Source organism: Hyla sarda, chromosome 6 (assembly GCF_029499605.1).
Source record: "Hyla sarda isolate aHylSar1 chromosome 6, aHylSar1.hap1, whole genome shotgun sequence".
In the NCBI taxonomy this organism is placed as follows: Eukaryota; Metazoa; Chordata; class Amphibia; order Anura; family Hylidae; genus Hyla; species Hyla sarda.
In genome coordinates this window covers 272,149,390-272,164,392 of record NC_079194.1, presented here as the reverse complement: position 1 = coordinate 272,164,392, position 15,003 = coordinate 272,149,390, and the positions used below count along the sequence as shown (strand labels likewise).

General features: G+C 41.6%; 1 protein-coding gene across 2 annotated transcripts in view; it reads right to left on the bottom strand.

The window, feature by feature from the left end:
* RELA (RELA proto-oncogene, NF-kB subunit) overlaps nucleotides 1-13,469 on the bottom strand; it is a 55,965-nt gene extending 42,496 nt beyond the window's left edge. Inside the window, exon 1 of one of the 2 annotated variants that reach the window (XM_056527307.1) lies at nucleotides 13,251-13,469. In XM_056527307.1, coding sequence (XP_056383282.1) covers nucleotides 13,251-13,416 — 166 coding nt within the window. In that variant the 5' untranslated portion in view covers nucleotides 13,417-13,469. The remainder of the gene's footprint in view (nucleotides 1-13,250) is intronic. The other variant, XM_056527306.1, reaches the window with a different exon arrangement.
* Nucleotides 13,470-15,003: the final 1,534 nt, after the last annotated feature.

The window sequence follows — 15,003 nt, the reverse complement described above, 5'->3', positions numbered from 1 at the left end:
GCGTCAATGTTGGGATCGGGGCCCCAGGAGAGACGGCGGCGGCGAGGGACAGCCTGCGATGGAGCAGCAGCAGGAGGTGAGTTACAGCCTCCTGCTGTTGCTTAGCAACAGCTCCCAGCATGCAAAAAGGGCATGCTGGGAGCTGTAGTTATGCAACAGCAGGAGGCAGACCACCACATCTCCCAGCATTCCCTTATGGGCATGCTGGGACTTATGGTTTTGCAACAGCTGCAGGCACATTTTTTTCTATGGAAAAGTGTACCTTCAGCTGTTGTATAACTACAACTCCCAGCTTGCACAAACAGCTAAAGTGCATGCTGGGAGTTGTAGTGGTGCATCTGCTGGTTGCATAACTACAACTCCCAGCATGCCCGTTGGCTGTCAGTGACTGCTGAGAGTTGTAGTTTTGCAACAGCTGAAGGCACACTGGTTTTGAAACACAGTAAGGTCACAAATTCCGTGATACATAACCAGTGTGCCTACAGCTGTTGCAAAACTAAAACTCTCAGCATGTACAGTCTGTCAGCGCATGCTGGGAGTTGTAGTTTTGCAACAGCTGGATGTCCCCCCCAATGTGAATGTACAGGGTACACTCACATGGGCGGAGGATTACAGTAAGTATCGGGCTGCAAGTTTGAGCTGCAGCAAATTTTCTGCAACAGCTCAAACTGCCAGCGAGAAACTACTGTGAACCCCCGCCCGTGTGACTGTACCCTAAAAACACTACAGTACACTACCACAAAAAAATAATAAAAAGTAAAAAAACACTACATATACACATACCCCTACACAGCCCCCCTCCCCTCCCCAATAAAAATTAAAGCGTCTGGTACGCCACTGTTTCCAAAACGGAGCCTCCAGCTGTTGCAAAACAACAACTCCCAGTATTGTCGGACAGCCGTTGACTGTCCAGGCATGCTGGGAGTTTTGCAACAGCTGGAGGCACCCTGTTTGGGAATCACTGGCGTAGAATACCCCTATGTCCACCCCTATGCAATCCCTAATTTAGGCCTCAAATGCGCATGGCGCTCTCACTTTGGAGCCCTGTCGTATTTCAAGGCAACAGTTAAGGGTCACATATGGGGTATCGCCGTACTCGGGAGAAATTGGGCTTCAAATTTTGGGGGGTATTTTCTGCTTCTACCCTTTTTAAAAATGTAAAGTTTTTGGGAAAAGAAGCATTTTAGGTAAAAAATTTTTATTTTTTTTACATATGCAATAGTCGTGAAACGCCTGTGGGGTATTAAGGTTCACTTAACCCCTTGTTACATTTCCCGAGGGCTCTAGTTTCCAAAATGGTATGCCATGTGGGCTTTTTTTGCGGTCCTGGCACCATAGGGGCTTCCTAAATGCGGCATGCCCCCAGAGCAAAATTTGCTTTCAAAAAGCCAAATGTGACTCCTTCTCTTCTGAGACCTGTAGTACGCCAGCAGAGCACTTTTCACCCCCATATGGGGTGTTTTCTGAATCGGGAGAAATTGGGCTTCAAATTTTGGGGGGTATTTTCTGCTATTACCCTTTTTAAAAATGTAAAACTTTAGGGAAACCAAGCATTTTAGGTAAAATTTTTTTTTTTTTTTTTTTTTACATATGCAAAAGTCGTGAATCACCTGTGGGGTATTAAGGTTCACATTACCCCTTGTTACGTTCCCCGAGGGGTCTAGTTTCCAAAATGGTATGCCATGTGGGGTTTTTTGCTGTTCTGGCACCATAGGGGCTTCCTAAAGGTGACATGCCCCCCAAAAACCATTTGACGCTCCTTCCCTTCTGAGCCCTCTACTGCGCCCGCCGAACACTTTACATAGACATATGAAGTATGTGCTTACTCGAGAAAAATTGGGTTTCAAATACAAGTAAAAATTTTCTCCTTTTTACCCCTTGCAAAAATTCAAAAATTGGGTCTACAAGAACATGCGAGTGTAAAAAATGAAGATTGTGAATTTTCTCCTTCACTTTGCTGCTATTCCTGTGAAACCCGTAAAGGGTTAAAACGCTTACTGAATGTCATTTTGAATACTTTCGGGGGTGCAGTTTTTATAATGGGGTCATTTGTGGGGTATTTCTAATATGAAGACCCTTCAAATCCACTTCAAACCTGAACTGGTCCCTGAAAAAAAGCAAGTTTCAAAATTTTGTGAAAAATTGGAAAATTGCTGCGGAACTTTGAAGCCCTCTGGTGTCTTCCAAAAGTAAAAACTCATCAATTTTATGATGCAAATATAAAGTAGACATATTGTATATGTGAATAAAAAAAAAATTTATTTAGAATATCCATTTTCCTTACAAGCAGAGAGCTTCAAAGTTAGAAAAATGCAAAATTTTCAAATTTTTCATCAAATTTTGGGATTTTTTACCAAGAAAGGATGCAAGTTAGCAAAAAATTTTACCACTACGTTAAAGTAGAATATGTCACGAAAAAACAATCTCGGAATCAGAATGATAACTAAAAGCATTCCAGAGTTATTAATGTTTAAAGTGACAGTGGTCAGATTTGCAAAAAATGGCCGAGTCCTTAAGGTGAAAAAGGGCTCAGTCCTTAAGGGGTTAAGGGGGTTAAACGTACTAATTTGGTTAAAAAGTTTGCAATTTTTGCAACATTAGAAAAGTATATAATCATGGATATCATCATTTTAATCGAATTGACCCACAGAATAAGTCATTTTTACTGTAAATTGTACGGTATGAAAACGAAACCTTCCAAAATTAGCAAAATTGTGGTTTTTAATTTCCCCCACACAAATAGTATTTTTTTGGTTGTGCCATAAATTTTATGGTAAAATGAGTGATGTCATTACAAAGGACAACTGGTCTTGCAAAATCAAGCCCTCATACTAGTCTGTGGATGAAAATATAAAAAAAAAGTGTTACGATTTTTAGAAGGTGAGGAGGAAAAAACGAAAATGCTAAAAAAAAAAAAAAAAAAAAAAATTAAAAAAAAAAAAAAATGGCCTGGCCCTTAACCCCTTCAGGACTCAGCCCATTTTGGTCTACAGGTCTCAGACAATTTTATTTTTAAGTTTTCGTTTTTTCCTCCTCGCCTTCAAAAAATCATAACTTTTATATTTTCATCCACAGACTAGTATGAGGGCTTGTTTTTTGAACGACCAGTTGTCCTTTGTAATGACATCACTCACTCAATTGTATGGCGCAACCACACACAAAAAATAAAAAATAAAAATAAAACAAATAAAAAAAAAATACTATTTGTGTGGAGAAATAGAAAAAATGAAAACCGCAATTTTGCTAATTTTGGAAGGATTTTTTTTTTTTAAATAGAAGCAACTTTCTGGCACCAGTTGAAAAAATAAAAATAAAAATAAAACATTTCCCACAGGAGTACCCCTTTAACCCCTTAATGACCAAGCCCATTTTCACCTTAAAGGAGTACTCTAGTGCAGAGTATTCCTGCTCCGTCCTGCCCGGGCTGCAAAAAAATGAAAATGAACCATCTCTCACCTTCCTGGGTTCCCGCGGAGCGCCACTACAGCTGATCGGTCCTCCGGCCCATCTTCTTCATACTTCCGTGTGTAACGAAGCGTCACATGGCGCTCAGCCTATTGCTGGCCGCCGCAATGTTCTGCCTCGGCCCATAATAGGCTGAGCGCCATGTGACACTTCGTTACACACGGAAGTATGAAGAAGATGGATCGGAGGACCGATCAGTTGTAGTGGTGCTCCGCAGGAACCCAGGAAGGTGAGAGATTGTTAATTTTAATTTTTTTTTGCAGCCCGGAGCAGGAATACTCTGCACCAGAGTATTCCTTTAAGGACCAGGCCAATTTTATTTTTGCGTTTTTCGTTTTTTCCCCTCCTCGCCTTCTAAAATCCATAACTCTTATTTTTCCATCTACAGACCCATATAAGGGCTTATTTTTTTTTGCGTGACCAATTGTACTTTGTAATGAAACCGCTCACTTTGCCATAAAAAAAATTTGTTAGGGAGGAAATTTAAATGAAAACCAAAATTTTGCAAATTTTGGAGGGGTTCGTTTTCACACTGTACAATTTACGGTAAATTATATGTGTTCTTTATTCTATGGTTCAATACGATTAAAATGATACCCATGGCTAGATACTTTTATATTTTTGTACCACAAAAAAAAAAAATTCAAAAAAATCTAAAAACTTTGTACAAAATCAGTAATCTAAAAATCGTCCTATTTTGACCACCTATAACTTTCATTTTTCCGTATATAGGGTGGTATGAGGGCTCATTTTAGATACCACATTTGCATATATAAAACTTTTAGATAATTTTTAATAAAATGTGACAAAAAAAAGCAGCATTTCTGAACTTTGTTTCATTGTTTACGCCATTCACCATACGGGATCATTAACATTAATGACATTAACATTTTGATAGTTTTGATAGTTTGGACATTTACACCCGCGGCGATACCAAATATGTTTATTAAAAAAAAAGTTTACGCTTTTTGGGGGTAAAATGGGAAAAACGGACAATTTTCTTTTTTATTGGGGGAGGGGATGTTTCACTTTTTTTCAACTTTTATTTATTTTTTTTAACACCTTTTTATGTCCCCATAGGGGACTATCTATAGCAATCCTTTGATTGCTAATACTGTGCAGTGCTATGCATAGGACACAGCACTGCTCAGTATTATCGGTGATCTTCTGCTCTGCTCGATGGCCGGAGCCAGGTGAGGGGACCTCCGGCCGCCATGCTGGATGATCGGATCGCTGCGGCAGCGCTGCGGGCGATCAGATCATCCAATCAAAGTACCGCAATGCCGCGACCTGTACTGATCACGGCATCTGAGGGGTTAATGGCAGACATCCGCGCGATCGCAGATGTCGGCCATTACGGGCGGGTCCCCGGCTGCTGCAAGCAGCCGGAACCGGTCGTGTATGACGCACCCTTCCGATGCTCGCGGTCATACACAGGACGTAGATGTACGTCCTGGTGCGGGAAGTCCCGCCAAACCAGGACGTACATTTAAGTCCATGGTCGTTAAGGGGTTAAATATTACCTCACCAGGACGTACATTTACGTCCTGTGTCGTTAATGGGTTAAAAGGTGAAAATGAGCTTGAAAGCCGTCAGCTGAAGTCTCGTTCAGCCAACTCCCATTCCCCCCATACACATGCATATTTGGCCAAGTACATATCTGCAGATCTGCAGTGTAAGACATAAGTGTCCAATTGCGGGGGGTCCGAACGCTGAGACCCCCTGCAACCACCTGTACGGGGCCCCTTCTTCTGTACAGAAGGCATGTCGGCAACAGAATGACGCTGAGGCTGACATGCTCCCTTCATGTATGTCTAAGGGGCAGTCGGAGATGCAGTGTTCGTGCATAGCCCTTTGGGTGGCGGGGCGTCAGTGAGGTCAACGACACACGCATTAGCCATGGCAATGCCGGGTCCCCATACGGGAGGTTGCAGGGGGTCCCTGCGGAAAGGGGATAAGTGTCTAACACCACAGTACTCCTTTAAGTGGGATGGTTAAGAAAGTATCTACTAGACACCCCTGGCGGCATATTTACCATTTTATCACATCTTGCATCCTCCCAAATGCACCAAAATGATCAAATCGTCATGTACCCCAAAACTATAACAAAAAAACAAGCCCTTACATAGCTCCATTGACTTAAAAAAAAAAAAAAAAAAAAAAAAAAAAAAAAATTACGACTGGCAGAATATGGCAACACAAAAACATAACAGTTACAGGGTTATACAAAAGGTAATTTATAACATCCACAGGTAAATGATAATAGGTGCAGCAAAACTAAGGGGGGGGGGGGATCATTTATATTTAAAAAAACATTAAACTTTTTCTTCTTTTCACACTTTAATGGACATGTATGAGCAATCTTTTGATTACTTATACAGTGAATTGAAGCAGTATTTCAGTGCACTATTAAATTAGTGACATTATACAATACAAATTATGGACATGCAATGATGGATCTTAGTGAAGACATGAAAATCACTGTAATAAGAAGTGGTTAAAGTATCTGCTTTAGTTCAGCAGTGAAGCCAGTTCCCTTCTCAGTCTTGGAATCAAACATGATATGACAGGTTTAGCTTCATATTTCACTCTACTACATCTTGACATGCATGTATGTGATATGTCAGGGAGGGGTTAAGCCTCTTTATCTTAATGATGCACTTATTTTTTCCCCATTGTTGTCTTTCTGCGTTTCAGCAGTATTACACTGCTCAAAAAAATTAAGGGAACACTAAAATAACACATCCTAGATCTGAATGAATGAACTAATCGTATGAAATACTTTTGTCTTTACATAGTTGAATGTGCTGACAACAAAATCACACAAAATTATCAATGGAAATCAAATTTATCAACCCATGGAGGTCTGGATATGGAGTCACATTCAAAATCAAAGTGGAAAACCATACTACAGGCTGATTGTGTGTGTGTGTGTGTGTGTGTGTGTCCTCCACGTGCCCGTATGACCTCCCTACAATGCCTGGGCATGCTCCTGATGAGATGGCGGATGGTATCCTGAGGGATGTCCTTCCAGACCTGGAATAAATGGAGAGAGACAGGATGTCCCAGATGTGCTCAATTGGATTCAGGTCTGGGGAACGGGCGGGCCAGTCCATAGCACCAATGCCTTCCTCTTGCAGAAACTGCTGACACACTCCAGCCACATGAGGTCTAGCATTGTCTTGCATTAGGAGGAACCCAGGGCCAACCGCACCAGCGTATGGTCTCACAAGGGGTCAGAGGATCTTATCTTGGTACCTAATGGCAGTCAGGCTACTTATGGCAAGCACATGGAGGGCTGTGCGGCACCCCCAAAGAAATGTCACCACACACAATTGCTGACCCACCGCCAAACCGGTCATGCTGGAGGATATTGCAGGCAGCAGGACATTCTCCACGGTGTCTCCAGACTGTCACATGTGCTCAGTGTGAACCTGCTTTCATCTGTGAAGAGCACAGGGCGCCAGTGGCCAATTTGTCAATCTTGATGTTCTCTGGCAAATGCCAAACGGTGTTTGGCTGTAAGCACAACCCCCACATGTTGACATCGGACCCTCACACCATCCTCATGGAGCCTGTTTCTGACCATTTGAGTGGAAACATGCACATTTGTGGCCTGCTGGAGGTCATTTTTCAGGGCTCTGGCAGTGCTCCTCCTTGCACAAAGGCAGAGGTAGTGGTCCTGCTTGCCCTCCTATGGCCTCCTCTACGTTTCCTGATTTACTGGCCTGTCTTCTGGCAGCGCCTACATGCTCTGGATACTGCGCTGACAGACACAGCAAATCGCTCACATTGATGCGCCATCCTGGATGAGCTGTACTGAGCCACTTGTGTGGGTTGTAGACTCCGTCTCATGCTACCACTAGCGTGAAAGCACCGCCAGCATTCAAAAGTGACCAAATCATTAGCCAGGAAGCATAAGAGCTGAGAAGTGGTCTGTGGTCACCTGCCGAACCACTCCTTTATTGGAGGTGTCTGGCTAATTGCCTATAATTTCCACCTGTTGTCTGTTCCATTTGCACAACAGCAACAGTGTGATTTCACAGAAGTGTGAATGACTTGGAGTTACATTGTTGTTTAAGTGTTCCCTTTTTTTTTTGAGCAGTGTATTTTTTTTAACTGACATAACTACGAGAGGCATTGTTTTAGGAAAAACAAATTTTTAGATTTTTTTTTTTGGGGGGGGGGGGGGGGGGGGGGGTCGTTGAGTCTATTTATCCAGAGAATTATATTTGCCCTCAAAATGAATCCACTAGTTTTCCAGTTCCCAATCTTGTCACTAGAAAATTGACAAGATCGAAGGGCTATCCTTGACCAGGATAGTAAGGCTAGGTTCACACTGCAGAATCTCCAGGCAGTGCGGCCAGTGCCAACTGATTCAGTCGGCGCTAGGACAGTGCGGACACTGCAGTCTCCAATAGACTGCAATGTGTTCTGCGAGTATTTCCGCCTGAAGAATGAGTAACGCCATTCTTCAGGCAGAAATTTCCGAAGTGTGAATTTGTGAAAGGAAACCTATTCACTACAAAGTACATTTTAGCAAGCGGAATTTCTGCCTGCAATTTCAAAACGGAATTGCAGGCAGAAATTCTGTAGTGTGAACCTAGCCTAAAAGTACTAAAGGAGCAAGCCTTGTCCATGACAAAGAACTAATCAAAGTGAGGTTCCTCCTATTGAGAAAGAGCAACAGCTACGTTGCCATTTAACAAAGCACCTGGCTCCTGGATGACGTGATATATTAATTAGCGCAAGTCCTGTTCTAAAGTGGTGTTAAAAAACACTGCACACTAAAACAGAGCCTCTTATATAGGCAGTCATCTTAACAGGGCTGTGGAGTCTGTAGATAAATGTTCCGACTCCGCAGTTTTTTTGTACTCCCGACTCCTCTGTATTAATATGCGAATGTATTTTATACATTCCTTGAAGGAAAGAAAGGCAACATACATGTCATTACCACAGGACTACTGGCTAGGAAGCCAACAGTCTACTGTATTGAACAGTTTAAAGGGGTACTCCGTTACCTTGCTGTTGGAGCTCAGCTTTCCAGCGTCCGGAAGTTATTGTTCCGAACAATGTGTGTGCGGGCTTCTGTGTTCAGGGCTGCCCCTCGTGACGTCACGCCCGCCCCCTCAACGAAAGCCTATGGGAAGGGGGCACGACGGCACTAGGGGGAGGGCGTGACGTCACGAGGGGCAGCCCTGAACACAGAAGCCTGCACACACATTGTTCGGAACAATAACTTCTGGACGCTGGAAAGCTGAGCTCCAACAGCAAGGTAACTGAGTACCCCTATAAGCAAAAGACAAACCCAATGAAAACAAAGTTTTATTAATTTTTTTTTATTAATTTAATTTTAAGTTTTTCCAATGGTATACAGCTTCTGTCTTGAACTATTGACCCTCCATTCCCTTCACTTACACAAGTGTCTCTAGTTCTGCAAAAAACATATTTACTTAATCCCTTATCAGTGAGAGGCTAGGTTACCCATGGGTTCCCTGTAACAGCAGAACACAACACTTTTGCCTCTCCTAATTGTGCGTTGCGTGCCATATAGTGAAGCACATGAAAAGCATGCTTCTTCACGGTCACGTGTTCGTTTTGCGGTTACGTGAGGTACTGCATGCATTGTTCATTATTCTTATAGTAGAGAAGTCATTAATTATAACTTTTTGTGAATTGGGACATTTAAGCTTGCTTTTTTTTTTTATTCCAATTTAAATTTAGTAGGAGTCTGAGCAGTTTGCCGACTCAGACTCCAGGTACCCAAAATTTTGTCCGACTCCTCGACTCCGACTCCACAGCCCTGCATCTTAATCTTAACAACCTTCATATAAATAAATTGTACATGTGACTGTAATAAACTACTGTAATAATGTATCGTACTGAAAAAGTACCTCTTTCCTCTCATCAGGCTTCCTTTCTGAACACAAGCATGCTAAATGATCGGACAGCGCTAGCACAAGATTTTGTTAGGCTAGGCTACCAGAGGTCAGTCAACAAATACAGGATGTGATCAAGAAGGCACCAAGGGGTTGAACGGGACATGGGCTTTTGGGCCTAATAACGCCACCTGGGCTTTTGGGCCCAATTAGCATGTGAAGAAAAATGCTTATATCTGGCACATAAATGGGGTATAAAAATAAGATATCGGCTTACGCCTTATCCTTATCCTAATCTTATCACACCATTGGCTTCCATTGACCCCTAAAATCAGTGACAGGACAGCTTTAAAAGATGGATTATCAGCTCACTGAGGGATGAGTTACATACTGCTTAAACAAGTCTATGGAGAGGGACGAAGGGGGAGAGACACAGAAATAAAATAGACTCCAGATAGTACACCAACCTTAATGTCCTCTAATACAAAAGCAAGATGGCCCTCGCTGTGTGATCAGTGTATGGGAGCTATCATAGCAGATCGCTACTAAGTCAAATCTGATGAAAAGGGTCAAATATAAAAGTGTGAAAAATAAAAATGTGCTACTCCTAACGTAAATATTGTACATGCCAAAAAAGTGAAAATTATCATGGCTACATTAATGTCCAAAACACCAGGCACGGAAAGGATAAGAGGGGCTCATTCAGCCTTAGGCTGGTTTTACATGGCAATATTTTGACCAGTATATTGCATCTGTTTTCGTAATCCAAAACCAGCAGTGTCTCCAAAACATGGGAAAAGTTTTATTTCTCTGTAGGTTCCACTTTTGATTTTAGCTTAAACACTGCTGAAAAATACTGAAGCAGAGTGGCCACAGACAATTGTTCAAAGGAGCATTCCAAGTTTTATTTTTTTTATTTTTTTTTTAAACCCCTTAACCCGTTGGCAACATTGGACATACAGGTACACCCTTGCCACCTGGGACTTAGTGCACCAGGACCTACATGTACGCCCTGGGGCATTCATTAACTTTCAAGATTCATATCGGTGAGCATTAGCTACTATCAGTGTACCATCATGTCAATAACTGTTCAGACATCATGATCACTGCATCTAAATTAAATCCTACATCCCAGCTAGCTCAGGTGACTCACTGTGATTGCTTATAATAGTCCTCTATAGGGACTTAACCCCTTAACGACGCAGGATGTAAATGTACGTCCTGGTGAGCTGGTCCTTAATGAACCAGGACGTACATTTACGTCCTATACATTACCGCGAGCATCGGAGCGATGCCCGGATCATGCGCGGCAGGTCCCGGCTGCTGATAGCAGCCAGGGACCCACCAGTAATGGCGGACCTCCACGATCGACCGGATGTCTGCCATTAACCCCTCAGATGCCGTGATCAATACAGATCACGGCATCTGCAGCACTGCGGACACTAAAATGGATGATCGGTGGACACTAAAATGGATGACAGCATGGCAGCCGGAGGTCCCCTCACGTGCCTCCGCTGCCTTCCACGGATCTTCTGCTCTGGTCTGAGATCGAGCAGACCAGAGCAGAAAATGACCGATAATACTGATCAGTGCTATGTCCTATGCATAGCACTGAGCAGTGTTAGCAATCGAATGATTTCTATAAATAGTCCACTATGAGGACTATTAAAGTGTAAAAATAAAAGTAAAAAAAAAAGTTTTAAAAAAAATTTTGAAAAACCCCACCCCCAATAAAAACGTAAATTGTTCCATTTTCCACCCCCAAAAAGTGTAAAAAAAACGCAGCCTATACGGAAAAATGAAGAAGTTATAGGTCTTCAAAGTAGGGGGATTTTAAAACTTACTAATTTGGTTAAACAGTTTGCGATTTTTTTTAAGTGCAACAGTAATAGAAAAGTATGTTACCATGGGTATCATTTTAATTGTATTGACCCAAAGAATAAAGAACACGTAATTTTTACCGCAAATTGTATCGTGTGAAAACGAAACTTTCCAAAATTTGCAAGTGTGCAGTTTTCTTTTTAATTTCCCCACACAAATAGTATTTTGTTTGGTTGCGCCATACATTTAATGATAAAGTGAGTGATGGCATTACAACGGACAACTGGTCGCGCAAAAAACAAGCCCTCATACTAGTCTGTGGATGAAAATATAAAAGTTATGATTTTTTTGAAGGCGAGGAATAAAAAAAGGAAAACGTAAAAATAAAATTGCCAAATTTTGCCAAATAAGTTTCTAATAATCTCCACTACAGACAGCGCACTGTGAGCCCACCTCTTCTGAACTCGCATTGGGAAACACACTGCCAGTTTGAAACAAAATCTGCTTGTGTGAACGCACCCTTAGGGCAATTTCACACAAGGGTTATGGTTGCATTTTTATCACATTTGGTGTTCTGGCCCTACCACGAGCCATGAACTCAGGACGGGACAGGACTTGTGGCCATAATGTAGAAGCCGAAATTAACATATAAGATTGAACGGCGCTCGATCAATTCACACAGCTCAGTTACTATGCAGACCGATCACGCAAACAATCGCTAGAGTCATCATTCATCCCTTGAATTCGATCATTGTTGACATTAAAAAAAAAAATTAATAAAAATCGATCAAAAAAACAAAAAATGGTACCGATGAAGCTTCAGATCCCGGAACAAAATATGAGCCCTCATACAGCCCCGTACGCAAAAATAAAAAAGTTATAGGGGTAAGAAGATGACAATTTTAAATGTATTATTTTTGTGCATGTAGTTATGGATTTTTTTCCTGAAGTACGACAAAATCAAACCTATATAAGTAGGGTATCAATTTAACCCCTTAAGGACCCATGACGTACATGTACGTCATGAGTCCGCTCCTGTTCTATAACACGGGGCCACAAGATCATTTAACCCCTTCCCTAATAAAAGTTTGAATCACCCCCCTTTTCCCATTAAAAAAACAAACAAAAAAAACGTGTAAATAAAAATAAATATGTGGTATCGCTGCGTGAAGAAATGTCTGAAAATATATCATTAATTAAACCACACAGTCAATGGTGTACTCGCAAAAAAAATTCCAAAGTCCAAAATAGTGTATTTTTGGTCACTTTTTATATCATGAAAAGAACAAAAAAAAAATGAATAAAAAGCGATCAATAAGTCCGATCAATTCAAAAATAAAAAACTTCAGATCACGGCGCAAAAAATGAGCCCACATACCGCCCCGTACGCAGAAAAATAAAAATTATAGGGGTCGGAAGATGACCATTTTAAACGTATACATTTTCCTGCATGTAGTTATGATTTTTTTTCCACAAGTCTGACAAAATCAAACCTATATAAGTAGGGTATCATTTTAACCGTATGGACCTACAGAATAATGATAAGGTGTCCTTTTTACAAAAAAAAAAAAAAATGTACTGTATAGAAATGGGAGGCCCAAAAAGTTACAAAATAGCATTATTTTGTTTGTTTTTTTCAATTTTGTCTCACAATGATTTCGGGTTTAGCCAGTGTTTTCCAACCTGGGGTTCTCAAGCTGTCAGAAAACTACAACTCCCAGAATGCCCTGACAGCCCAAGGCTTCTAGCAATTGTACTTTGGTAGCAATTGGGGAGAGAACACTGCATTCGGCTCTTAACAAACCAGGGTGTCTTCAGCTGTTTAAAAACTACAACTCCCAGCATGCCCGGACAGCCAAAGGCTGTCCGGGCATGCTGGGAGTTGTAGTTTTGAACAGACGGAGGCGACTTGGTTGGGAAACAATACACAGTAGGTGAGAAACATAATAAAACAATACTCACCCACAACACTACAAAATAAAGCAAATAACTATATACATGACCAGAATAACACGATGCTCAGACGATCAGCCCGTACTTCAGGCCGTACTCTCTACCTGCTCCCACTTCCCGAATGCCTCTTACCGTCCATATCTAGAACAGGCAGCCCTCCGTGGCCAGGCCAGTGAGCTCCACAGGGCACGTAACACAACTTTTCCACAACTATTTTATTCCGCTTTCTCGATACCACTTCTCCGCCTTCACTCCACTTTACTCTTCTTGAAGCCCACGCCCCCTTACGCACACACATTGACGGACAATCCCTTGAAGTACTGCGGAAATACCCAAATGACGTAATTAATGGAACGCCCTGATCACTGCGCATGCTCTTGTCACTCATGGCCCCGCCTACTTCTTAGATGGCGGCCAATCAGCGTCCCGAGCGCCGCATTCCCTCGTTGATTAGTTCGAACAGTTATGCGTGTTCCGGGAAGTCACCAGGGATGGGAGGCAAATTAACAACTCGTTTCCAAAACGTAAAAAAAAAAAAAAAAAAATGTTTGTTCCGTTCTGGTTTTGAATAGTGTTCTGGGAGTGACGCGGTTGTTTTGGTGGCCATGTTGGGTTCAGGCACACGTTCCTATGGGGCCTGTATTTCACAATTTACTATTAAACTACTGTCAGAAAAATTGCCAAATGAGACAGTATCAGTGAGACAGTACAGTATCTGTGGTAAAAAAAAAAAATAATAATAATAATTTAGTTATTTGTATTATTTGTTCTCGAAATGTATTTTTAAATTATAAATCTTCATAAAAAGAATAATTCTTCATATAAAGTGCCATAATGCCACACAATGTGTTCCAACTAGTCAATTATGTGGACATACGGTTTCTTGTTAAAGCGCACTCTGGGAAATTATTACTATTAATATTATTATTGCTTATGTAGTGCAGTATAAGCTATTATAAGAGAAGAATGTAGAGCAGTGGGCTCTAAACTGTGAACCTCCAGCTGTTGCAAAACTACAACTACCAGCATGCTGGGAGTTTTAGTGTTGCAACATCTAAGTCTAGGTTCAGACTACGGAATCTCCGGGCAGAAAATTTCCGTCCGGAGATTCCGAGTGCGGCCAGCGCTGACTGAATCAGCCGGCGCTAGGACCGCGCGGACACTGCAGTCTCCAATAGACTGCAATGAGTTCCGCGAGTATTTCCGCCTGAAGAAAGAGCAACGGCATTCTTCAGGCGGAAATTTCCAAGCGGATTTTCCGTTCACAAATTCCGAAGTGTGAATTTGTGAACGGAAACCCATTCACTACACTATACATTGTACAAACGCAATTTCCAGCTGCAATTTCAAAGAGGAATTGCAGGCGGAAATTCCGTAGTCTGAACCTAGCCTTAAGGTCCACAGTTTGGAGACCACTGATATCGAGGTTCTTGCTTATGCCTTAGCTTACCTGTTTTAGTTGATGTGGCAGGCATAGATAGGTTAGGCTCCATATTGGATACAGATCCATCACTAAACTTCATAATGCTGCCTACATTTCCCATGAATCCTCTGGCTAAGGATGTGGTATTTGATCACTGCACCTGGCCATCTAATCAGAATGCTAGTACTGGAGGTCACTAGGTGAACTCTTTAGAGTTTGCGTTTATGTGAGTTTTTATAAAACAAATTTCAAATGTGATGTGACCATAAAGCAGCGATTTAGAACTCTTTTTTTTTCATGTTCATGTGAACGCACCACACAGGATCATTAACATTATATTTTGATAGTTCACGCACTCGCCGATACCAAATATATTCATTTACAATTTTTTTAACACTTTTTGGGGTAAAATAGGAAAAAAGGGGCAATTAAATTTTTTATTGGGGGAGCGGCTTTTTCACA